The sequence below is a fragment of the Indicator indicator genome, chromosome 10 (assembly GCF_027791375.1).
Source record: "Indicator indicator isolate 239-I01 chromosome 10, UM_Iind_1.1, whole genome shotgun sequence".
NCBI lineage: Eukaryota > Metazoa > Chordata > Aves > Piciformes > Indicatoridae > Indicator > Indicator indicator.
The window spans coordinates 20,447,621-20,474,704 of record NC_072019.1 but is presented as its reverse complement, the minus strand read 5'-3'; the positions used below and the strand labels follow the sequence as shown (position 1 = coordinate 20,474,704).

General features: G+C 45.2%; 1 protein-coding gene across 1 annotated transcript in view; it reads right to left on the bottom strand.

Moving 5' to 3' along the window:
• ST3GAL3 (ST3 beta-galactoside alpha-2,3-sialyltransferase 3) overlaps positions 1-18,358 on the bottom strand; it is a 184,116-nt gene extending 165,758 nt beyond the window's left edge. Inside the window, exons 1-2 of the mRNA XM_054384658.1 lie at positions 18,344-18,358; positions 14,664-14,808 (exon numbers count right to left, since the gene is read on the bottom strand). Coding sequence (XP_054240633.1) covers positions 14,664-14,778 — 115 coding nt within the window. The 5' untranslated portion in view covers positions 14,779-14,808; positions 18,344-18,358. The remainder of the gene's footprint in view (positions 1-14,663; positions 14,809-18,343) is intronic.
• Positions 18,359-27,084: the final 8,726 nt, after the last annotated feature.

Here is a 27,084-nt window from a genome sequence, read left to right as displayed (position 1 = left end):
ATGTTCAAATACCAGGATGCTAACACCAGACTTACAAGGAGAGACTAAAGGAACAAGGCTTGTTTACCCTGAAGAAGGCAAAGCTTTGAGGAGACAAAATGACAGCCCTCTAGCACAGGCAGAAAGATTACCAAGAAGTCAGAGCCTGTTTCCTGAAACACTGTGTGGTGGGACAGTAAAAGGCAGTAGGCATATATTGAAATGAGAGAGGGCTGGTTAGTCTTGAGAAGACTGAGAGGAGATCTTACCAACATCTATAAATATCTAAGAGGGGTGTCAAGATGAAGGTACCAGTCTCTTTTCTGTGGTGCCCAGAGATAGGGCAAGGAACAATGAGTAGAAGCTAGAACACAGGAAGTTCCACCTCAACACAAGGAGGCACTTTGGTACAGTGAGGGTGATGAAGCACTGGAACAGTCTGCCCAGAGGGGTTGTTGAGTCTCCTTCACTAGAGACTTTCAAAATGCAGCTGAATGCATTCCTGTGAGGCCTGCCCTAGGTGATCCTGCTTTGGCAGAAGGGTTGGATTCGATGATCTCTGGAGGTCCCCTCCAACCCCTAAAATTCTGTGATAGGAATATATGCCTATTCAATCACATCTGAGACATCCTTAAAATTCTTCTATTGGAATATATTTCTTCTATTAGAATATATTTTTTCCCCTAAGTTCACATAAAGAAGTTTAATACCTTGAAGTAAGATTCATCCTTCTTCTAAATCTGACTTTCATTCTTGCATTTTTCCAGCCTCTAGACATTAAATATTTTTCTGGATCCTGGTAAGTTCTTAGGCTGTTATTGTAATTTCTGCCCAGAGTTAAACATTCATTATGCTGTCTTCTAAATGACTTATTAAAAAAAAAAAAAAACAAACAACAAAACAAACCAAACCAATCCACACTTTGCCATTCATTTAGAGCAATTTTACCAAATGTTTCTAGAAAAACTAAATTATTTCCCTGTCTTCTTAACTCATTTATGTTTTAACTAGGCTTTAGGGGTGCTTTTTGACACATCATTAGTTTGAGAAGTTGAATACCATGGAAGATGGTAACAGAAACTTACATATAAGTTTGAAAAGCAGCTAGACAAGTTAACATCAGAAAACCTTAGCAGGCACTATTACATGAAAAGACAACACATCTGCCTCGGGAATCAAAGGTCAAACCTCAGGAAGACAGGAAAGTGAGATGAAAGAAACAGTGAACGCTAACCCCACTGACAGTTTTCCAAGACACCATGCTATTTGAACCCCTGGTCTGACCACACACAGCCAATCTCACATCAACCTGTTATCAGTTTCAGAGAGGGAGAACTTACCCACACAGATTTTGCTATGAAACATGAAAGAGATACACAAAATACATGCTTCTTAACACAAATTTGTGTCCCCAGAACTTTATTTTGCTTCTTTCTTTAAAGCAAGTGAAGTAAGTGAAATTAACAGCAACACTTGCTTTAAAAATTACAAACATGTCATCGTCACTTGAGTGAGGCCTTCAGCACTTTTTGGTCTTCATTTCCCATATAAATTCTCAGTGTAAAGCAATTCAAGTTATCAAATGTGTCTTTCACTCTCCTTCTGTTTCAGCTTCTGCAAGAAGGATCCCTGGATTAGAAGCATCCAGATATTCACCAGAGCACAAATCCACAAGATAAGATTATATAGTTAGAACTTTTCTTTCCTCTTCTCAACTAGCAAAAGTCATTTAAATAAAATGAGCTGTTCTGTAAATAACCGATGTAAAATAGCCTTGTTTCCTAAGAATTTTTGTCTGGATTTTCTTCCCTCTGCAATAAGACAAGGATGGTACTCAAAACCTTACATCCCTGTGTAATGTCCCCCACTCTCCCCAGGTTCTTTGTACACATGCATAATTTCAACTGAATTAAAAAAAATAAATCCAGCTATTAGGATAAGGCACTAAAAGATCTTCTGAATACGGGTGTCAGGATGCAAAACCAAAAACCTGTCACAAAATGGGACTTGACCAGATTATGAAAATAGCTGCTGGCAAGAGTAATGGCCTGGATACAAACAGCAAAGTTCCTCCAAACTAAGCTAACCCAGCAGAAGGTGTTTTTAATGAAGTATTGACATAAATTCGTGCAGGGAATGGCAGGTGCCACTTTATAACTGCAATGGAAAGAAGACCGCTGTGCTTTTCAGTTTGTTTTGGGGTTTGGTTTGTGGTGGGTTTTTAAAAATAATATTTATTCAGCTTGCAGTAGGTTTTGACGTGGCAAGGGGGTGCTGGTGAGGGGTGTCGCAGCAGGCAGCTGCTGCCCTCAGCCGGTACCAGGAATAACCACACGCTGCAACAAGGCACAGCCTTCCAAGCCTGACCCCTCACTGCTGTGGCTGCAAGAATACTTCAGCAAAAATGCTGGTTTGAACGCGTCAGCCTGCCTAGTATGGATTAAAAATAACATCTCCTAAAGAGCTGGAGGGAGAGGGAAGAGAAGGCCTCTGTACTTTCACACCATATCAGTTTCCTGGTCCAATTCACTATACAAACAAGTTTTCCAGAGCATCTGAATGTGAGCCAGAGGAGCAGAAGCTAAGCTTAGCTGTGGGCTCAGTACAGCGAGTCCAGAATTCATTTCACACAACCTACCCTATTATGTTATTCAGTCTTTACAAAGATTAAAACATTGAGGAGAAAAAAATACATTAAAAAAATCAGATCAGAAAATCCAGCAGAAACTTTAATTCCTCAGAAAAAATAATTACAGCATCCCATGCAAATTCTACTTCTTCAAGCATGAGACACAATGTGTGTTTAAAACAAAAAAACTGAATAAACAGGTGTGATGGTTTGAAACTGTCTTTTTAATTTTTCCTTGCAAAGTTCAGAACAGAGAAAGTGAAAGAATGTAAATAAGTCACTATTGGGTGTAAGAAAGCAAAATAACGATTGTTCTAAACACTTCCATTAGATAGACAGAAATGTTTAAGAACTATTACCCAAAACAAAGTAGGCATTCTGCACATTCTGCGTTCGGCAGTGGGGGCAGTTGCTGGGCTGTCTGGTTACTGTTTCTTCTTCTCTTCTGGCTGAAGATAACACACTGACCTTGGCAGCTAAGTTAACAACTTTCTGCTCTAACTAAACTCTGCTTCTCTGTCCAGGGGGGTCTGGGGGGGAAGCTCCTGGGAGAGGGAGGCCCCTTTGGGAGGGTCCCCTTGGGGGGAAGCAAAGGGAGATCGGTTGTGCTTTTTCTGTTGATTGTATATACATGTAAATGTTGTGAATTTTGTATATTTGTACATATTCATTGCATTTCATCTGCTTGTAAATACAGCTTTTCATTTGCTTCCAGACTGGGCTAGCCTGGTTATTGTCGGTGGGGGGGGAATTTCAGCTCACACCGACACAACAGGCAAGTACAAAACAAAAAGAATAAACACACAGGAAGAGTCAAAAGGCAACCCATAACTGACAGCACCAGATACATTATAGAGAGCTCTCAGGGAGAGGGATTTAACAGCAAATATCTACTAAACACTTTTGCCCAAGTGTGAAAAACTTCAATTCACAACACGAGCAAAGCTAGCTGTGGAGTAAATCATCTCACAGGTTTTGTCCAGCTCTCCAAGGCAAACAATGGAAAAATTTAAAATTAATCATAGAGATATATCAAACAGTTTTATAAGCAGGTCCTTGAAGAAACAAACTATCACAAGATTAATTAATACCACACCAGGGCTAAGGGTAAGGAAAGCTGCTTGTGGGGTAATTCCATTCCTGCAAAGGCACAAATAAAAACACAAGTGCTGAGGAAGGTATACTCACACCAGCACACATTATGTCAAAACCAGCAATTAACACACAACAGCGAAGTTCGTTTTCAAACCTTTTGGCTACACTGTTACATAAAATCAAATAGCCTTAGCTTCCTGAAATTGCATTGAAGTCTGCAGAAAAATACCTTTCTTAGTTCTTTCTTACTTTACAATTATAAAGTTTGCTAGAAATGAGAGAACTTCCCAATTACGAGCTTTTTGTTCTCCACCTAACGGTTCCTCTCACTTCTCAACTGCCACCTTTTGAAGCCATCCTTACCATTAATCACAAGAAAGAATACTGCATTGAGGTTGTATCATAAAAGAAGCAAATCACTAAACAGCAGATTTCTCTAGTCCTTTATCCCTTCATCATTTGAAGTAGGAAGTGAAGTTTTCATAGCAGAATAAATAATACACAGTACTTAGCCCTTGTTTATGAGCTATTTTTAATTCTATTTAAAAATAATAATTTAGTAATTACACCAAGAAACTTAAAACATTCAAAGGTTAGGAAGCAGCAGGCCAAATGCAGTTTCTTCATTTAACAGCATGGGTCTTTATTCATAAAAGCACCAACTATTTCTCAGATAACACAATTTGTTGTAATCATAAAACTAATTTTGTAGGAAACAATCCACAGTGAGCAGAAGTAAGACTTCATTATACAGCAATGAAGCCTTAACGTTTTTGTAATGCAAATAATGCCTATTTTTCAATGTGTAGGCATATCTTTCAAAAGTTTAGAAATATTCAAATTGCATTTGAAGCATCCTTAAATACGAAGCAAATTTAGAAAAGTCCATCAGAATTAACACATTTTTTCCACTCGGCTTCAATTTGCAATCTTCGTATTTTATTAACTCAGGCTTCTACTTCTAATGAACTACAGGACCCAAACACAAAAGCTCCCAGCTCAAACATAAGGAAACTAATGATATAATGAATATTTTAAAATAATAAAAGTCTTTCCAATATCCAGATAAGGCACTTTTGAACAGAGATTATGGCAATAGTGCTTTACAGAAAAAAGCAGCATTGCTAATTTCCTAGCAGTACAATGGAGAACTGCCAGTGTGCTATTTGGAACCTGACAGAATTGTGTGGGGCAAGTCTCAAAAGGCAGAAAAGTCTCAGCAACTAAATTCAAAGTAATTAGATTTCTAATTATACCTAAAGCATTAGCAATTTCTGTGGTTGAAACTACCTGAATTGTTGCATTATTCCCTTCAAGAGCTCAGATTTTCATCCTTTGAGCAGAAATTCTAGAAGCTTAGTCTCTGCCTGAACATTTTTACTTTTTTTTTTTTCTTAGACGTTTCAAAAGAAGGGAGTTCTGTGTTTTGAGTATGGAGAGCAAAATTTAAATTTTAGAAAGAAAAAAGTGGTTGTGGTACTAACACAGCTGGAAAACATGAAGTACAGTGCCTTTGATGGGGTGAATCTGAAGACTGAAAAACCTAAAACCAGCATTAACTGTTCAGGTTGTACGCTTAGTTCTTAAGCCACTTCAACAGCTATATCTTAGGCAACTCCTAGCAGCAGCTTAGACCAACCATTTCACACCCTAATCATAGTACCTACATTGAGCCACCAGCACTGGCCAGGCAGACCACCACCAGTGCTGTTACTATCAACACAGTACTTTGAAATATTGCTGTGTTTTCCCAAGTATCAGCAGATAATCTCTGTCCCAAGCAAGCAACTTCAGCATAATACCACTCTCCTGAACTACAGCAATGTAGAATTCATAATTATAGGAGAGTGAGCCTCATTTGGCCAGCTGGACATCAGATCAAAAACCCTGAGACCTTCATTCTATTCATAGCTCTGCCCTTGAGCTGCTGTGTGACATGGAATAATTTCACTTTCCTGTGTCTCAGCTTCCTCTGCCTTCCTGAGCCTATTTAAGTTATTACCCTTAAGATTAAGAAATGTGTTGCGGGACATTGTTTTGTTTAGACACAATCACAGCTAAAAAAGCAACACTTACATAATATTAAAGTCATTCTGAGATTGATTCATTTCTGACAAAGATGAAAAGGTGCAATTGCACTTACAAATTATTAACCTTGCAAACGTTTATTTAGAGTTAGCCTTCATACACAGGAAGCCATTGGCTACTTACCACTTGGGAAAGCCCAGCTTTTACTCATTTCTGTGCCATCTCATTTTCACTACTTCTTATAAAGCATAAATGCATCTGTACATAACATTTTGGACAAAGATACTTCTCAGAACATGCCAACTCACTGCAGCTAGAAAAGATACAAGTTAAACTTGCCTCTTGTTACACAGGGCCAACTCCTTTTGTTTCAGAAGCCATTAAAGGGGCACACATAGTGCACTGTTTCAGCTCATATGGACCTCATATTTAATCAGAGTTCCTAACACTGAAATCCTCAGGATAATAGCTGTGAAAAAATGACATGCTGTAACAGGGACCAAGTTACAGCAGTAGGGATCCTAGCATTATCTGTAAAAGAAAAAAAAATAAACAAGCTACATATGTTTATAAACTCTTAAAAATGGAAATAGCTAATTTTAACACATTCTGATTTTTTTTTTTTTTTTGGAACAGAGCAAGAAATGGTATATTCTGACTCTCAGAGATGTGTAACTTGGTTTGTCTAGACATTTGGCTATTCAAAATACCAAAGCCTAACTAAGAAACATCCTTTAGTTTCTGTACCTGAGTAGGATTCTGGCACTACGCTCACACGCTGATATTTCCTCAAGAAAGCAATGCATACAAAAGCAATATAATCATGTGATGCCACGAAGGAGCAACCACTTGAAATCAGGGTCAAACATCTATTCAGGATATGCACACGCAGTACAAATTATTTTTTGCTTGATGGCTGGGTGCACAATTGCATTCCTTCTGAAGTGCCAAAGAGATACATAATTCATACTGAGCTACACCTCGTGACCCAATTGTACTTGTCCTTGCAAGTCATACCCAGGATTGACTGGTTTATTGCCTCAGCCTGACACTGTGATGTAAACCAAGACAGCACCAAAAAGGTTGGCAGATAATAACAATTTAGGTATAATCTCTGCAAAACAACCCAAAGTACAACAGACATGGTCAGAACCAGTACTAAGGCCACAGTCAGCAGATGACAGCAACAACAGCTATCCACCTTGAGCCAAATCACGTATTTCTTCCTTTGTGCCAGAAGTTATTGCTCCAACAATAACAGAACCGACATGTATCAGTGGTTATGAAAGGTGCTCAAAGGCAGCCTGCCTGTATTCTGTGATCTATTCTGCCAAACAAGTGATAGGGTGGAGCTTCCATTAAGGCTGGTAATACCTTAAGGCACAACAGCCATTGCTGCACTGGCTACAGGTCAGAAGCACATGCTTTACACACCAAAAGGATGTAGAGTGACAAGATGGGGAAAGGCAGAGAACCACTTACCATTGCAGATGAAACAGTCCTCACAGGGAGGTATTGTTTCCAGCTGAACTCATTGCCATGGGGTTCACAGCCATCTGCAATGAATAAGTCCTTTCACCCCTGAAAGCATTCAGCTGCAGAGCAATTGCTAAGTGAGGTAAAGTGCTTTCACTGCACTGTACCTTCCAGAATATGAAAAGCTGCTGACTTTGACCTCTGAAAAACAGTTTTGGAGGACACAGCTTTGGCTGCATGTAATACGCTGAATGCTGCCCCTTACAACCACTGTCTCAAACCTCCTGTCAAAAGTCACAGGAACACAGCCTTCCCAAGCCAGGAAGAAAATGCACAAGAGTTGAGCAAGTGAAGCAAGTGAAACACCAAGTCAAGTTAAGGTCAACTGAGTGAAACATAAAAATCACACTGTTTTAAACTGGGCAAGTTGCTCAACTGCACGCACCAGCTAGCCATACAGAGAACGCAGGACACACAAAGGCTTGAGCAGGCACTCAAACAGCAACAAGACTGCTACTGTCAAGAGAAGCAGGAGCACCTGAATATCTCAGGATGCAAAACTAAGGCCCAGCTGTGTTTGGGGGACAGAGAAGTACTCTTGCACCTTGCTTTTTTTCTTGCTAAAAACCTATCATTAGCTCACAGCAACCCAGGAATAAAGATGAATACCAGTATACCACTGCAGCCACTCCCTGATCCACAAAGTGCTTGACTGCTACACTCTCAATGCCCCTATAGGTTCCTAAAGCCTGAAGTGTGTTCAGGGAGTTCTCCTCCTATGGAGAAATTTCACGGACAAGGCAACATTACCCTTGCTCCCTCCCTCAGCTGCTCTGTCATGCATGATTTCTCTTTGCCCCAGCAGAGTTCTGTCCTGCACTGTTAACATTTCAGCAATGCTAGCAATTCCTGGAGACAGCAGAGCCCCCCCAACAGTAAGGTTGTAGAGCAACTTTGGGTATTTCACTAAATATGTAGAAAAAGATTAGGAAAAAAAAAAGCTTAGAAAAAGATGAAGCACTTTCATTCCCCTGTTTCTTTGGCTATCCTGCATAGCACTGCCTTCTAAAAGACAGAGTCTCTAGTGATTTTTATTTATTTATTTTGGCTTTAAATCTTTCACAGACCTTAAAAGTTCTGATTCGTATTTGCTGAGTAGACTGTCTATTCTGTCCTGGTGGCAGAACAGCTGGCTCTGTTGGAAAGGACAGGCAGTTCTGTACATCTGCATCAAACAGCCAGCCTAAGAGGAATCAGGAACACATACATCTGCCTCCAGTTGAGGGAAAAGTGGCACATTTATAGCTGTGGAAGATACCATAACTGAATGTCCTGAGTTGCACGATTTTAAGATTAGCCATGCTCCTTATCCAGGCAAGTTAACAGGAGCACAACAATAATGATTTCTGGGCACCAAATCCATTTTTCTGCGTTCTGCACAGATAAGAGAAACGTTCACCGTAGTACACAAGCTGAATGCAAGTGGAACATTTCAGCCCCAAAGGAGGATTCACAGAAAAGTTAAGCTGCTTTACCAGACAACTGTTGTTGTAACTCCTGTTTTTACATCTTTGTTACTAATGCTCACTGCTGCCTCAATAACATTACTTCCTATTTTTAACGTGCCAAAAAGCATGGCTGTGATCCTCAAATCCCTAAAGCATCTTAAAGGTAGCAAAGAGATTCCTTAAATCTGTAGCTGGATCCACGTTATGAGAAATTTCTAAACATTTGTTCTCAGCTTTGGTGCAGAAAGGACAGCACTAAGACTACAGAATAGTTAAGTAGATGAAACAAACCTTGAAGTGACTAGTTACTCAAACATTAATGAATTCACAATAATCCCCCTCAGTGCTGTTTCCAGTCTCTTCTTGCAGAGTGAAAAAGCAACTGTTTTAGGAAGTTTACATGGCTGCATAATACTGTCCAAAACATTTTTTTGAAAAAACACTAATGCCCACAAGGTTAAAGTCTCTCAGGCTTTTCAGCCTGGGGAGCAGCAGCAACAGCAATGGAATCTACCATAAAGAACACACACACCCTAAAGCTAATGCCTTCGATAGACACAGAGCAACCGAAATAGTTATCATCACCGTTTGCCTGCCATCCCTCACAACAGGGGCATGTAATTCTACAGCACAAGAGGATATGCTCCTTCATCCACCTAACCATAAATTCAGCCAGCTTAGCTCAACCCACTATCAGAGATTTAAGCTCCCAGTGCCAAGTTGAGCTGAGTTGAGCAGAGATGTTATTTTGTATAGGAGCACTCTTGCGTTTCCTTCTTCTGACAAAGGCAAGTAGGACAGCACCTCCCAGAGATGAGGCTCTGAAAATGAAACTGTTACATGCCTCTCAACAAAGGGGACAAAAGTTTGTGGCCTAGTTGCTTATACACCAATTGAACATCTTTTCATATTCTTTATTAAACAACTGAATAGGAAAAAGTGAGATGGCAGTGTATGCAAGCGTGTCTACTCCTTTAACAAGGAACAATGACATCTCTAGTAACTCAAGATCCAACAGCTGTGCCCACACTACATACCATCACACATACCATAAGGCCTTAGCCACATGACAGGGAGCATGCATCTTCCAAACCCTTCAAAAAAAAAAAAAAGATGGATTTCTTCAGTACATATTTAATCCCTAGTACAAGAATTGCCAAAAATACCACTCCACTTTGAAAGAGAGAAATCAGTATTTATATTAAAAATACAGGTTTGATTGCTTTTCATTAATTTAGCATTTTTTGCTGAGAGACTGGTTTCCATGGAAATGCAAGCAGCCTAAAAACCTGCAACCAGAAGTGAGTCAGTTTTGCCTGTTTATGTCTCCTCAGTTCCCATAGAAACAGACAAAAAAAAAAAAAAAAAAAAAGGGTCTTGAAATACCTTCAGAAAATCTCTTCCCAGGGCTTTATTCTTTGGCTGCCTTTCCAGAATTAAGAGTTGAAAATAGCAAGGAGCAACAGATGACAGAGTAGTGACTCGATTTCTTTATGGAGACATCAACAGAATATACGTGGAGATGTTTCAAAAGCCATATTCAAGCTGACAAGCTCAAAATCTATAGCTACAAATTGCATTAAATTAGTTTTGGCAAAAGTACCTACAGTAGTGTATATGTTTCTTAAAATTAATTCAATGCTAATGTAGACAGAAATACAATAGAGAACAGGAAAAGAGTGTCACACTGTCCTTGTCCCAAGCATACTTCAATACTTTGAGAAGGAAAAAAAAAATGCAATCTGCTTTGGAGGAATGAGTCCAGTATTTCCATAGCCAGGACATTTTTAAATGGAACTGTTCCTTCCTTACAAACACATTAATTGTTAAGTTGCAAAATCAGCTATACATGTACCAAGATAAGTAATAAACACCATTATTAAATTTTAACATATTCAGTCCTTCAGTTATGGGTAAAAATGTATTCCTCCAAGCTGAAAAAGCAAATGTGAGCAGCACTGTCAGCAAGACACCATCTTTCATCATACTTTTCAAAGAAAACTGGGCACCTTCCCATGTGCTTTTTCATACTCATACAGATAACATCTTCCTTCCTCCTCAAAGCCAAATGCATGGAAGGGAAGATGGAAGGGATAGAACATGGAGTTGTTAGGAAAGAAGCTGCAGTGAAGTCTCAGACCTTCAAAACCTGCTCCTATTACTGCTGTGTAAGAATTCCTTAAGAACTCAGTGTCCAGAAACACAATGAACAGTTACGATTATTTCTTTGGCTGTGTGTCCAGAATTAGAGTTGAAAATAACTTGCTGCTGCAAGGTCTTTCTAGGATTTCCTTGCTTGTCTCCCACATCACATTATCAGTTCTACGTGCTTAGCACACCTCCATGCAACTCAACACTCCATCAGAGGGCTGCAGCATCTGTCATTAGTGCCTGTCTGGGAAGAACATACATCATGACACTGTCAGAGATTGAAGCTGCATTACAGAAAGCTGGAAAGCTTACCTCCCTCCTAAACACTGCTCATCTATTCCCGACCACCACCGGAACACAAAGGCCCTCCTGCAGTCACACTGTGTTACTGAATTTTTGCACTTTGCTGCTGCTCTGAGAACTAACAATATATATTGCCATCAACATGAAATAAGGCTTGGGGAAGATTAGCCAGCCATGATATTCACTAAAAAAAACAAGGAGTAGCAGTCACTAGAGGTTTGTCTTGAACGGAAGAGGCACTTGAACTTAATTCAACCTTAATTAGTTCATATTAGCAGAATTCAATCTATTCTTACCACAAAAAAAGATAAGCCCTAGAGAATTAATTCTCTCCTATTCTCCTTTGTATTTTGGCAAGGTGTACCGTCACACAGCAAGGAGAACAATCTTAGAACTCATTAAGGCATCACAATTAAAGTTAAATGGAGATGGTAAGAGAAACATTGATATTTATCTTTCACAGTCTGTTCAGAAGTTCAACCTCCTTTCTTTGAGGTGTCCAAAGTACAGATAAAACAAACCAGTTTAGCTGTTCATCTTCTTTAGCAGCTAAATCCACAAACACTGAAATCTCGGTAACTAGATTCCTTACAGAATTACCATTCAAAATCATCAACAAACATACGCAAGCATTTTCAAAATCGAGTGAACAAACTACACAAGCAGTAAGCAGATCAAGTATTTTTCACTATACTCTAAGGCAATTTTTTTTTGTGTCCGGTATTAAATACAAACATTAGCACTCTCTGAAGAGACTGCAAGGGTGTTAGATGTCAGGATTATCTTAGTTTCGTGCCTCCTCTAGCAGAAATACCAGAACAGAGACAAAATGAACATGATTATTGAAGCTAGGGAGCCACTGTCATACAAAATAAAGACACTGGTCACAAGAAGAGAGAAAATAATAAGAAGGTAACTTACATAGAAAAATCAATAATCTTAGATTATTAAGCACCCCAAAACTAACACATCTAACCTTTGCCTCGGGTGACATCAGCATTATCACATCAATCTTAAAGGAATCTGCAAGGTCACACACTGAATCACATTTCAGGAAATAAAACCACGAGCAGCTATCAAGCACCATGTCTTGTGCACTGAAGTAAGCAAAGCTCTCCTTCAGAAACCAGAAAGTGTAATTGCATCATTATGCACTGTATCATATTACACATGCTCAAGGAAGCCTAATCGTGGTTAAATGAGCAACTTCTATTCTGTCATTTGTTAACTTCCAAACACTTATTTATAGAAGCTTAACATTAACTCTTCATATCAAGTTTCCCAATAGGGGAACACATTTTAATATATTTTATACATTTTATACATTTAAATTATATTTGATACATTTAAATACATTTGTATTTAAAATCTGCAAAAGTTTCTCACATGTAAGATTACATGATAAAAAACATAAAAAACTTTGAAGACCAATTAAACCTGGTACCACTTTAACTGTTTATCAAAAGTAATGCCCTCTTACACTGGACTGCTATTTACACTAACAATTCAAGAAGCTTCATCTGATATTTAAGACACAATCCGAAAATGTGTCTAGAAAAAAAAAAAAAAAAAAAAGGGTACAGCCTCTATCAACTGTGGCAGCTGATAAAGATCAATAAGCTAAATCTTCAAACTAGCATCATTGCATTGCACATGTTGAAGAAGCTTCATGCCAGCATTGCAACCTCCAAGAACAAAGAAAGGACACATCTTACAGACAAGGTCAGAAGAAAAGAAGTGCACACCTAACAAAAAGGCTGTGACATTACCTTACAGCGCTCCTGTCAAAGCATCCTGGGGTACCAGTACACTCAGCAGAAATTTCTCTAACTAGGCTGCAACTTGAAGTCATCTACCCAGGCAAAAGTGTTCCATTTATAAAAATCTGCAGTGTTTGCTTAAAAATTTGCTACACTGCATTGCAAGGCACAGTTACCACAAACTCCCAGGGACTGACATGGAGTAAAATAACAAATGGAGCACAAAGTCCAAAGAGATGAAACCTGAAGAAATTTAGAACCCACACCAATACCTTGGCATATGGCACATATGCACAAAGCTTCTCCTCCACATTTAACAAAGTTCACATAGTAGTTGTGGCCTGAAGGGTTTTTCTGCAGGTCTTGGGAAGTCCCAGAACAATTTCTGGTGGTATGAAGGAAGTAAAGGATGGCAGGGGGTATAATTTCACAACAGATCATCATGTGGTAGCAGATATGGTAAAACTGTGAACTACATTCAGTACTTGCATGCATAAAGGATTTTTTCTATCTCAATGACCAAAGTGCTATCTTTCAGAATGTCACAATCAAGATTTTTGACTACCTCTCTGAAGTACAAACCTGAAGTCCCTGCTCAGAAAGACACTACGGAACTCCTTTTACAAACTCAGTCTTAAAATACCTGTTCCAGTACAGGACACCTTAACAGTCCTTCCATCTAAGTCACTCCATCAGCCCAAATGTCATATCCAAGTCACCATCCATTATCACGCAAAACTTCTCAGAAGATGTAACATTAAACGCAGAGCACAGAGAGGTAGAAAATTATTAAGTTTAGTAAGGACTTCAGTAGAGACCTTCAACAGCATGCAAAGAAATGCAATACAGCAAAGATGGAATTTGACTGACGGCTTTCTGTTGGACAGAAAAACAATCCTTCTGGATCAGTGTTTCTTAGTCATTGATCCAAGGAGCAATGGTCACTGTGAGACATCTAAAACAGCCCATGGAACATCTGCACAGAAGGCTGGCTTGCATTTTGGGAGGAAGGGGGAGAGAAGGGAATTGTTTTCCTGTTTTTGTATTTCAGTTAACAATTCTCACATGCAAGCACGCAATTGATCAACACCAGCAAAAAATAAGAGCAGAAACTGAGTAATCAAATCTCACCATAATTTGTATCTCATTGCAACCAAAACCTCCTACAGCATTACTGCACAGTACAATCCTCAGACTGCATCCAATGAGGTCAGGATGTCTCTTTGGACGTAAAAAGGTTGAGACATCCTTTCAGGTGAGAGACAGTTGGCAGAGAATAACATAGAAGATAAATGGAAGATGAAGATTTCTGAAGGACAAAGTAAGAGGATGAGATAACCAGCATATGATTATAGAAAGAAATTAAAATCTACCAGAAAGAAAATAAAAACAATTTGTCTTAGATATTTAAAAGTGTATATAAAGATTCAGAGAGCAAAAGCCTCAGCACACAAACTCTTTAGTTTGACAATTAGGAATCACAAACTAACGCAGAATATTCTAAGAACTGAAGTCTCTAATGCTAGATTTCCAGAGCATGAATCTGCTTTTGTACCCAGTAATAAAAGTAAAGCCATAAAGAGCATTAGGTAATCACAAATTCAACCCCTTAAGCTTTTGCTCCAGCATTTGATTCGGCTTAATCACATCCCTCTAATACTGCTAAGTCAGAACCAGTTCAATACTACTACAACTACTTGAGCCCAGAAACAATTACACGGTGCTCCTACTTACTTGAGTCCTCCCATCTGAGAAGGTGCAACTTCCAAGCAGAATAGTACAGAAATCCCAGTACCAGAAAGAGGCAGAGTGCTAGCAGCAGGTTACGCATAAACACCAACAGTCCCATCTTCACATTAAATCTGCTCCTCTACACGTCCTGAGGATGAGAAACAGACTGAGGTTGGAGCCACCTTCTCTGACAGTCTTCCTTCCTAAACATGCAATCTCATACCCACGCTAACACACAGTAACCCCTGCTCTCCACATGGTAAAGCACTCCGGTCACTCAAACCGCATCAGTGAAGTAAGAACTACGACCCTCGGCAGCTGTCTAGTTTTGTCGCCAAGATCAGTGACACTCCAGAGAAGCAGGACAACACTGCCACGCTGTAACAGGCAGCAACCCAACTCCCCGTTGGCGCTTACGCCTCAGCCCATTTCAAACAATCAGCCCCAGAGCCGCCACTGCCGGCGAGGCCCGGCGAGCACCACGGTCCTCCCCAGCACAGGCAAGCCCAGACGCGCCGCAGAGCAAACCCAGAACACCATGGGGCTCCCGGAGGGTGGCGTTCCACGGACAGCGGGCACGCCGCGCCGCGGGGATGCGATGCCTTGAAGGCGGGTACGGCGCTGGAACAGCCCGGCCCGAGCAGGACGAAAGCTTGCCGCTGGCTGACAGCTGGTAACGGCCGCCTGAAATCTGAATTCTAACGGGCACCGCCACGGCCTCGCCACCGCCGGGCTGGCTGTCGGTCGCGAGCCAGGCATCCCACCGCTCGCCCCCGCCTTGCTGGGTTCCACTGCCCTCCCTCAGCCCGGCGCCCCCCAGACCGCGCTCGCCGAAACGGCAGCGACCACCGGGGCCAAGACGGCCCTATCACACCCGTTTCCCCTCCCCGCACTCTCTGCTCATTCTCACCCGGCCGCCGCCGGCCCAGGGCGCTCGGCCGCCGGCTGCGGCCCCCGGGCGCGGGGCTGCGGGCGCCGCCATGCCGGGCGCGGCGCAGCGGGACCGGCCGCCGCGGAGCTGAGGGGCACCGCGGCCGCCAATGGAGCGCCGGGGCGGGTCACCGCGCCGCCGACCCGCCCGCATAGCGGCCGCCACCGGCCAATGGGGCGGTGCTGGGGGCCGCGCCCGCAGCCTATCGCGGGAGGCGCCCGCAGCCAATGGAAGGCGGGCGGCAGGGGGTCGCCGCCGGAGGGGCGCTGCAGCAGGGCGGCGGCGCGCATGCGTGGAGCCCTCTCACCGCCCCTAATCACTGCACGGCGCTGCTCCGATCCCTGCAGTAGGCTGTGCGGCTCCCTGCGCTGCGCTGCTCCAGTGATGTATCGCAATGGGCTGCGCGGCTCCTAGTGATTCACTGCTCCCATCGTTGCACTATGCCGCTGTCCTCCACTAGTACATCACACTGCCCTCTTCTATCACTGCACCACGCACACAGACGCACACCACCTGCCAGTGGCTGCAGGGTACTTCTCTGCACTTCCCCAGTCACTCCCTGGCATTGCTTCTCCATCAAATCACTGCACCACTTCCAAGTCCCTCAGCAACACCTGCAAATCATTGCAGTGCCTTCAAGCATTCCACTACACCATTCCCTCCAGGCATGGCACTGAAGGAGCCTGCCGAGTACTACACCACCTGTCAAGCTCCACACTGTCTCTGTTCTGGGTCTAAATGTTCTACATTTAGCCCTTAGCTGGAGCTATGCTACAGCAGTTACTCTGTCATCCAATGACCCCTCCCGAGCAAGGACGGAGAATTGGGGAAAGGAAGGAAGAGGTTGAATTAAAACATTTAATGAAACAGCCAAACCAATACCAATGGCCAATATAAAACACACAAAGTTATACTCAGCCCAACAAACATACAGTGGTCACAGTAAGTGGGAAAGCAGTCAGCAGAAGGAAGAGGAGCAGGATCAAGAAGAGCCGGAGCATTGGAGTGGTACTGCATCTCCCTTCAACTGCTGCACCTATTCAACTCTTCCAGTCATTGCACCAAGCCATGTCATACAGACAAGTTTTGCACCCAGACACTACCCCAAATCACTGCCTTCACACTGTCCTCCAACTTCTGCAGATCTTTACACCATTGTATACCAAAAAGGTCCTGTTAAGCCACTACACAACCTCCCTGGGGTGCCCAGTGTTGTGCAGCCTCTACCACTGGGCCACACAAGGCTGCAAGGACCACACTGGGCTGCACAGACTCCATTAGCTACATTCCCACTGCACAGCACAGCTCACACCACACAGCCAGTGACACAGTCAGCTTTGCTTCCATGCAGTTCCTGCTACATCACAATCTCCACCTCACTGCATGGCTGCCCCATGAACACTGCAGTGGTGGGGCAAGGATGCACCTCACCCTTTACACAGCATTGCCTCCTTGCCACTGGCCCCACAGCCTTGCTAGGTGTCCTAAAGCTCATCAAGCACAGAGCAAGTGAGAAATACAAGTACAAGGAGGGAATTATAAAGAAGGAAACTATTAGGCAAAGGGAGGAAAAGTCACTTGAACAGAAAGAGTGTGAAGAATAAACCTGTGTCTTCAGGACAGCAATTGAGCTCAATGATGTCCTGTTTCCACCCTCCATGAACCACTGATAACACAAGGAAAACAAAAAGGCACATGAGTTTAAGGGAAATCAAGCAGGATCATGACCAGCATGGTGGCAGCTCCCACAGCAGGCAAACCCAGGTGCCGATGTTGACCGGCAGACACTGCCTCAGATGGCACAGGGCTGCCTGAGTACTGCCTTAGCCGGTTCCTTGGCATTTGGTGGAAGGCAGAGCCCACACAGGTTGCAGGGAGAGCTGGCAAGTGTTCTCACAGCCCCACTTTCACAGCCAGAAACCCCACTGTGTGTTCGGCATGAGTGAAGTCAATACAAGCTGGCTGCAAGTGTGGCACCCAGACAGCAGGCCTGACACAGCTGCCACACTCCTCTGCAGTGACATGAGGGAGACACATGCCACACTAACATCCCACTGGGCTTTCTGGATGCCAACAACTTCCAGTTGCAGCACAAAAGACAGATTCATACCAGCACCCAGGTATCACTGGCACCAATAACTCCCCGAGGAGATGCATGAAAAGGAGCCACAACCTCATCCACACAACCCCATCCTTCTGCAGGTCTGCCCTCCCACAACTACCCATGCTGCCACCAGCTCCCACAGGGCTGACCCACTCAGGATGCTGGCTGCTTTCACCCAGCCAAAGCAGCTCCCTTCCCTCCAGCTTCACAGCAGCTAGCTGAACAGCCTCCACTGCCTCAGCTCACCTGCTGAGCTCATTCCCTCCAATAACCTCACTGACTCCTGCACCACATAGCATCTGGACCAGTTTTGCTCTACCAACACTTGCTTTAGGTCTGCTCCTCTCTCTGCCTTTTCATCCTTCCACTATGTAAGCCAGGTCTTTTCTCCCTGCCTCAACCCCCACACACACCTCGGTGACAGAGTTGCCTGTGACACCTGCTGCCACCATGCCATGTCTGCTCTGAGCATCCTCAAACCTCACCTGAGCCACCCCAACTCTAATGCTTGTATGCTCAGAGTTTAAACCTGGCGGTCTGCAGGCACAGCAGCTGATCTGATTTTGATGATGAGATAAGCATGAAGTCAGAGACCGACAAGGCTGGGGCTTGCTCCTGAGCCCACATTTGTCACTCAGGAAACTCTACCTGCTGTTATCAGGTGTCAGTGCACTGGAAAGAGCCCAGGATGAAGTCACACTTCTTGCCAGTCTGGAAAAAAAAAATTAAAAAAAAAATTCAGGAGGCAAGTGCTGTACATCTATGGAAATCAGGGACCAGCCCCCAACAGCTGTCTAACAGCCATGAGACGAATTAAGGCAATGATTAGTGGCATGATTCAGTTTGAGTAGCAGGACTTTAGTCTGAACATGTTCCTACTTAGCTTACACATTTCATTTGCAGACAAATGTCAAGCTGGATGTTGCTAGGAGATCAACGGCAAGGGAATAATTAAATCTGATTAAATCCTATCACATTGACATGCTGCTTTCCAGAATGCTCTGGAGCTTTTCAAAGCCAAACTGACCAAATGAAAAGCAAAGAGCTGCAGCCCCATCCTGCTCAACAAAACCCTCCTGCAGCCAACCTGTAGAGACTATGGCTGCCTGCATTTGTACAGAACATTTCCCACAACAATGCTAGCCACAAGCTGGGAGAAAAAGGCTCTGGTAGAGGGCACAGTAACACAGGAGGAGTTAGGACTGGAGCGGGCACTGAAGAATGCTATGCTCTGTGTCCCTGCATCAACCTTGCATGGAGCTTGGGATGCTCATGTTCAACTAGACATACCTCAGTGCCCTCAGTACTCACAGCATACCTGGGGCAAAGTTGTGTGTGGAGCCAAGAACTGATTCAGCTGCTCACATCCCCCATAGGGCTTGGGTATATAGGGGTGACTGTCAGCAAAGCATCCTCCTTCTCTTCCTCTGGAAAAAGCTCAGCAGGGGTGTGCCAGAATTGCTTTGTAAATGCACTTCATGCGTGGTGCTGAGCACCACAGGGTGTTCCCACTGAAATGCTGCCTGCTTGCCTTTTTCTTTCATGGCAGCTGAGCTGCACAGTATCTGGGGTGACACAAAGCAAGTAACAGCTGCAGGGTTTTTTCTCCATCAATAAATAAAATTGTGCTGCAACTATTTGCATCAGTTGCCAAATGTCAGCTTCTGGGCTCCCTCCATAGCAAGACTGCTAATCTCATTTTGACTCTCTGCCCTATAAAAATTCTCATTCTAATACTCATAGTGTAATCCTTGCACCAAAATTACATGTCATCAAATCAGACCTGATACTAATTAATGTAGTGTTTTATTATTAACTAAATACCACTAAAGACCAGAGCAAAGATCTCTTTCCAGTAATGGCTAGATAGAGATTATCTCTGCTGATGCACAGGCTTGGGAAATACAAGCATGTCACAGCCCAGACTGCATTTTGGCTTTATCTCTGGCCAAACTTGTTCCATCTCACACGCTCATTACATATGACTCTTAAGTACAGGCTCTGAACTCTGAGGTTGATCAGTCTGTGGATACCATTTTTAATTTCTGGTGCTTTGACTGCTCTAAGAACAGAAATGTTAAACAGTATCAGCAGCAGACCCACACCAAACAAGCTAAGACAAGCTACACTGGGATGAAAAATTCTGCCACCCTACAGAGGTTTCCAAGACCAAAGAGCCACACTTACCACTACAGGTGCAGGTAAACCCTGGGAGCCTGCCTGAATGGCTCCCTGTGCACTCTGCCCAACCAGACTAGGTTTCCCAGGGTCTTCCTCATGGAGATGGAAATGCTCCAATGGTTGCACCTGACATGTGGCTGAGTGAGCACGAGCAGCTGGCCAGCCTGCCGCGCCGCAGGTCATCTCCTTGCCTTAATTCCTATGCACTATGTGTGGTTCAGGCATATTATCCAAGACAGGAGGTAAGCTTGTCTGCAAATCAAGCCTTGGAGACTTCTGTCTTCCTGGATCTGTTTGAGGAGTTCCTCACTCTTGTATTCAAAAGAGCGTCCCACATCCCCGTGTCTGGCTGCAGCTTGCAGACTGCCTTCTGCTTGATTAAAGAGCCTTTCAGAGCCTGGCATTTCTCTTAGTGACACTATGCATATGCTGCAAGCAAACCCCCCTCATCCATCTTTCTGATAACCTAAATACACTGAGTTGCTTAATTCTCTTACTGCTAGGCTTTTCCTCCCACCTTCAAGCCATTTTTGCATTTTCTGCTCCACACAGCCTCTCTGATTTTCCTGAATCCTTTTTGAGATGCACAGTCCCACAATGAATCCCTAATACTTTGACACAAGGATTAAATCTGCCTTTTATCTATTCTCTCCCTCAAAGAGCTGCCTTGGTCCTTTCTGCTACAGCATCACAGTAATCATTCAGGCAGGATTATCCCAGATCTTTTCCAGACCCAACACTGACAGGTTAGAACCACCTGGGCTGGTCAGCACACATTTCAGTTGTACATCCAGGACAGTCATGCATGAGACTGGGTGCTGGGGGACACTTCTGCTCCCACACACCTCTGTCGTTTGCTCTCTGTCCCGGGATCATGAATATCATGGCTGACTCTCCAGTAGCATCCCAGAGCAGTCTGCAAGGTAAGCTTACACCCACAGCAAGCATGACAAAAGATGCCATGCCTGCAGGTCCTCGGGCAGCCAAGAGTCTGTCTGCAAGCAGAGTCCAGTGGGATTTGCCTCCAGTCAGCGATTGTTTTACCTGGGCAGACAGTGCCTCCTCTTCACAGCACACTGCTTCATATGTGTATCATCCATCCAGTGCCAGATGCAGACCCCACCAAAGGGGAGAGGGATGCCACCTTCCAGGGTGCTTAGGAAGCTAAAGCTGGTGGCAGGGAGCAAGGTTTGCTGAGCCTTGAGATGCTCTGCAGGAGCAGATGTCCCAGCTCTCAGTAGGTTACTGCACTGTGAAACAGAAAGCACAGAACAAAGTGGTGCCTGCTAGCACCCCAGCTGGTTTGAGTGGGAGATCAGGGAAGTATTTCACAATGCCTCTCAACATTTTACCCAACCTGCTCCCTGAGACAGCAGTCACTAAGGAATCTGGTGCCACTACCTAGGTACTATGAAAATAGCCTCTCAAAAATAATAAACTGAGTGGAGTTTACGTCTTTAATTCTGCCCCTTCAAGAAACAAGCTTAAATAGCCTTTGCGTATTCAAAGGTTTTTCTTTCTCTCCAGCAGCCCCCTCAGTGAAGCCTACCTGAGAGAGAAAGGAATCTTTTCTATCTCATGCATCACCACTGGACATCACAGTGTATTTCCTTGTGCCAGTGCTGCAGAAACCTGGAATGAGGCCAGCTCCAGTTCTGCCCACGCTGCCTCTCCAGAGCCAGGAGCACACAACCAGCTTGCTGCTCTTGAGTGTCTGAGATGATTGCTGAATAAACCTGAATTTCAGAGATGGTTAGAGCTGTGATGGCCATGAACCCCGATAAACTCATCCTGAGCTCTCCAGCCAGGCATTGCCTCATCCACGCCATAGAAATAGCTGAAAGAAACAGGCAGGGCAGGCAGGTACTATCCAGCTGCTGCCTCCTTTCAATCAAATGTGAACACCAGGAGTGTCCCCATCTCATGTGCTGTCACAGAGGGGAGGGAATTTGGCACAGAAGCAGCACAAGGAGAGGCTGCAGCTTTCCAAACCAGCCACATTCAGACAGGCCCAGGTAATTCACAAATAAATTTCCATGACATAATCGTGGCCTCTGCTAAATGCATGTGTTAATGTTTAACACATAATCAGCTGGTTGGAGACCAGTGCAATCCAAAGTGACAAAGCAATGGGCAGAGAAAGGGCAGAGGAACTCAGCCTGCTGCTGGGGACATGAAGCACAGCTAAGGGCATCCCAGTTGCTGTCTTACCCAGCATGGACTTTGCAGGGAAATTCTTGGACAAAGGAAGGTCTGGCTGGTAGGAGCATCTACAGAGCACACTTTGCCTTCTCTACTGCCATCAAAGATGACATAGGGTTTTAATGAAAAGTATGTATTATAAAGAATTAATAAGGCTCATGATAGATTAATAACTATACGCACTGACAGCTGTATTTTGAGGTCTGCCAGTAAGCCAAGTCATAATGGGGAGACAACAACCAGGAGGGTACCTAGACCCCCAGCCATCATTTCCTGGTCCAGTGCCATTTTATTAAATCAGTTATCTAGATGACAAAAGGAAGGCTTGCATTTGTGGCTGATAAAATGGTGAGCAGGCTCCTTGCTGCTACAGCATGAGCTGAATGGCCTGATAAAATGATCTCAACCCACAGCGCAGTAACGGGCTGCAAAGGAAGGTTCTTGGGAACTGAGAAGACAGACTGTGCTGCAGGCTGAGAGAGCTCCTGGAAAGTGTGGGTAGGGGTGGAATTAAGGAAATAAAGCTGAAAATGAGAGCTGCTCACACCCATGACTGCTGCTATGAGCCTGTGATCAACACCTTGGCTCTAAGAGCCATGAGCCAGAAGCAGGTGGAGAGGACACACAGCAAGGCTCATGCCTGTACAGCTCTGGCAAAGCAGAGTTGATGTTGTCCAGCTTTCAAGCCTTCAAAAATGACAGAAAGCCTGAGGACCTGCAACACTACTGCAAAAAATTACCTAAGGCTTGGAAATGCAGCCCACCCATCTATGACAAAAGTAGAACTCATCCTCTCCAGCAAAGCTTCCCCTCCATGTTCCCCCTAGAAACCAACTCCCTGTGCCACAGTGGAAGAAGAGTGAACTTTGTGCAGCCATCACCTGAACCATCATTATGCTAGGGGAGGCCAGCAGGTCCATGGGACCAGGCAGAGGCAGCTCTTCAGGGCTGGAGCTTTCCAACACTCAGCACCCAGTTAAAGGAGGTTCACATGTGCAGGACTGGTCCTTGCAATTCAAAGAGAGGAGAAGCTAACTGCAGCAAGGTGTTGGCTCCTGGTTGTTGGGGTAAATTAGCACTGCTGATTTGCACAGCCATCCAGACAGCTCCTATGTGCAGAGTCCAGCACCTGTAACTCACCTGGGTTTGCCTGCAAGACCCAGCATGAAGATGGGCAGAAGCAGCCTTCCCCTGTACAGTTCCCCTCTGACCCACCCATAGACCCTGGCACTGCTGGGAGCATTGGGCTCTTCCTCTCTCCACTAGCACCCAGGACAGCCATGGCTTGGCACTGTCACCTCCCAGCAGTGATGTGTCACTGCATGCAGCATCAGGCACCTGCTTCATACCTGGCACCCCCAGCAGTGCTGGCAATGAGCTGATGACAAGCCTGGCCAAGAAGGACAGTCTCCTGCCCCAATCATCCTGTTTTCCAGCATCTCACTCCAGAGGCATCTCTGGCTCACCTTTCTTTCCTCTCTGTCTGCTGCATCCTCATCCAGGGCTCTGCCTAAACCAAAAGGTTTTAATCCCTTCTTCTCTAACACTCTCCTGAGCCTTGAGCCCTGCAGAAAACCTCCTCAGCTGAAGGGGCTTCCCTATTTCTTCAACCACAAGTGAGCACATGCAAGTGTATTGCTGCCCATGATTCAGTCTCACAGCATCACCTGCTCAGAGACCTCCCTCCTTCTCCCTCACAAGCTGGGAAACACACTCAATAGCCAGCAAGACCTCAGGGATTCATTAACATGCTATCTCGAGGGCACTGAAGCTGTGTGATTCCAGAGAGAAAAGGATGGAGCTGTCCTGCACCAGCAGCTGCTCCCAGCAAGCCCAAGCCACAGCACATAGGCAGTGCTGCCTTTCCTGGTGATGGTTGTAGCTCCAGCTCCCACATGCTGTGGCCCAGAGCAGCCTTGCTGGAGGGCCCACGCTCCTCCCATCGCACTAGGCAGCTGCGTCTGCCAAAGGCATCTCTTGGCCCAGGCTCAGCACGAGCCTCTCAGCTCTCCCTCACATGAGGGGACCAATGGTGATTGTGTTACAGCCTGTTACACAGATGCAAATGGCAGGTCCCTGAGAGAGTGCCCATGGCAGCACCACCTCCTCCAATCTGCAACCACACAGGGTATTGGGATCCTGTGCTGTGCCTTGGCAATCCTGCCAAGGACAGAGCATGGCATAGAGCATCCCAGCCAGAAGCAGCAGCACTGCTGGGGCTGTCTCAGCCAGGGTTAGAGAGGCAGCTTCTCGGTATTATCCCTCCTGGGTGCACAGGACTGAGCAGGCAGGGGAAGAGACCCCAGCCAGCCCACTCCAATTTCATCCCAGACCAGCTAGTGTCCCCAGGACTTAAAAAGCAACCTTGATCCCAAACCTGAAGTGCCACCTACTCGCCCCCACCCTGTGCTGCACTTTCATCAGAGCTCAGGCCAGTAGGGCAACGACAAACCTCTCATGGGTGGTGGCCTAGGACCAAGGCCACACTGACTGGGTGGCACCTCTCAGAGGGACATCCTCCAGGCACAGACCTGTCCCAGTGCTCCCCATTCTGGGACCCTTGGGATCTTCCAGATACCTGAGTAATCTCACCTGTTTGTAGAACTGCAGGAGAGGTTGTGCTAGAAGAAAGGCAAGATCAAAACCACCTCTGAAATACCATAGCCAGGCATCTGTTTGATGGGAAGGGCAAAGTCTTCCCCAGCAAGCACCTCCCCAGAAAGGCTCCACAAGGGCCAGCAGCTCCTGGAGGGAAGATTGAGATGCTCTAGCCTGCCTGAAGAAGAGGTAGAGATCTACTGTGAGAGGTGAGAACAGTCCAGCAGCCAGGGATTACCCCCACAGCATAGTCCTGCACCTATTGCTGGGAGCCATCCAAACAGCCTGAACACAGCCAGCACACAACTAGAGGCTGCTTGTTTGCAGTCTGCACAGCTGGACAAGGATGGATCCAGGTCCTCAGGGCTGTTCCCTGAGGAGAGGCAAGCAGGAAGGACCCCAGGCAGTATGGGCCAGGGCAGCAGTGCAGGAACTGGGATTCTGGGGAAAAACCCCTTCAGCACACTGGTGCCAAAATGATGTCTAATGCAGGTGAGAGCCCCGCTCAGTCAGCCCAGAAACACAGGCTAGTGGAGCAGCAGGGACACCTCACTACACTGGCTTCATAAAGCTCAGCTGGAGAAGGCATGGAGCGAGAAGCCCTTCCTCAAGCTGGCCCATCAGGTGCTGACGTGCCTGGCTCCCAGCCCAGCAGTTCACAGCCACACAGCTCCCATCAACAGAGTCTTTCTTCTCCCTGCTGCACAGAACTTGGCAGCCCCTCAGCTGCTCCAGTTGGGGAGGGAGGAGAGCCAAGGTCTGGTTTTATGTCCCTTTCCCCTTGCCAGGCTCTGCACAGTGCTGAGGGTCCAAGTTGGGGCCTCCCCAACAGGGACTGCTGCTCCCACAGAGATCCAAAAGGAGCCTTCACCTCCAAACAGTAAGAGAGCAGGGCTGAGGCCAGCACCACCGAAAGGGTGGCTGAGGAGTGCCCCCTATTACCTCCCCAAATGCAATGGAGAAAGACAGAGCAAGGGCATTAACCCTTCTGCCAGTCCCTGTGGACACACACTGTTAAATAGTGTTTGGAAACATCTATCCAGCTGGATAAAGGAAAGCCAAAGAGGACTAGGGACAGATCCATCTCTGGCTGCCAACACAACTGCTCTGTTCATCCTGCCCTGTCTCTGCTGGGCCTGGACAAGCAAAAGCTGTGTCCCTGCTGTGTAGCTAAGCATCCTGGGCAGCTCTCCACTTCAGGCAACCACAGCTCCAACCAGATGGGCTGCTAAGCCCTTTGGTGCAGTGGCTCCTCATCACCAATTTCCTTGTTCTCAGCAGGATGGTCCTGTTACCTCCAGCAGCACACCAGCACCACACACAGCTCCTGTTTTGCACAGAAGGAGCTGCAGGTTAATTGCACCCTGCAGCCAGTCAGCACCCACACTAGAGGCACTGACGCCCTGCACCCAGGACACCGAGTCACTTTTTGGTTAACTGCTTGTGTCTATCTGTAATGAAGTTGGAGTTAACCCCCACTGCAATGGGCATGAAAACTAATCCAAAAGGTGCAGAGACATTCCATTCCAGAGAAGGAGCAGCAATACTTGAGGAAATTAGAGTCGAGGCATATTAACCAACATCAGCTCACATTCACAGCCACCTGATCACCAGGTCTGAAACTTCTTTGGAGGACCGTGGATACAATACACCCTCTGCTTCCCTCCATTCTGCAAGACTGTAGACTTGCTTCATTATACTTCCTGAAATAGCTTACTTGTATGCAATGTATTACAGGGCACTCACAGGCACTGCTTGGACACCAGACTGGCTAGTACAAGTTCTTGAGCTGCAAAGACAGGTTTTTCCTAATTCTGTATGGAGGGCTTCAGCCTAGGTATGACAACATCTCAACACATCCATCACCCCACCTTGCCTACAGCCTGTGGTGAGGCAGCTCCTCCTTCAGCCAGCAGGGTGGATAAAATTAAGGGCATCCCAATTCATGGGATTTTGGGTCCTCTTGCAGCATGAGGGGTCCACACTGCATATGCCAGGCAGTGATTCATGCAGGACTAACTGCCCCAGCTAAGGTGGAAGAGCCCAGACAGCAGGCCTGCTTTCTTTCTCTCTTGCATTGTGTACCAAAGGTGTTCACAGCCCATTGGAACCATTCACGAACGTGAGAACTCAAACACAGAATTACAGGCCAAGAACTCCTCTTTTCAGGCTCCCCTATCTAAAAATCATCAGCTGTACTACACCATTTAAGTGTTTTTCCAGTACCATCCCACACACTTCCCTGTTCACTAGGGGCTGTCAGAACAGTTCTGACTTCAGCGTTGTCACATTACTCACGCTGCAGCCGTGGCATTGTTTCTGCATGGGTCTGCCACACGTTCCTAAATAGACAGCAATCAGGTGGATGTTTCCCATTCCTCTGAAGACCATCCTGGTGAGGTCAGAGT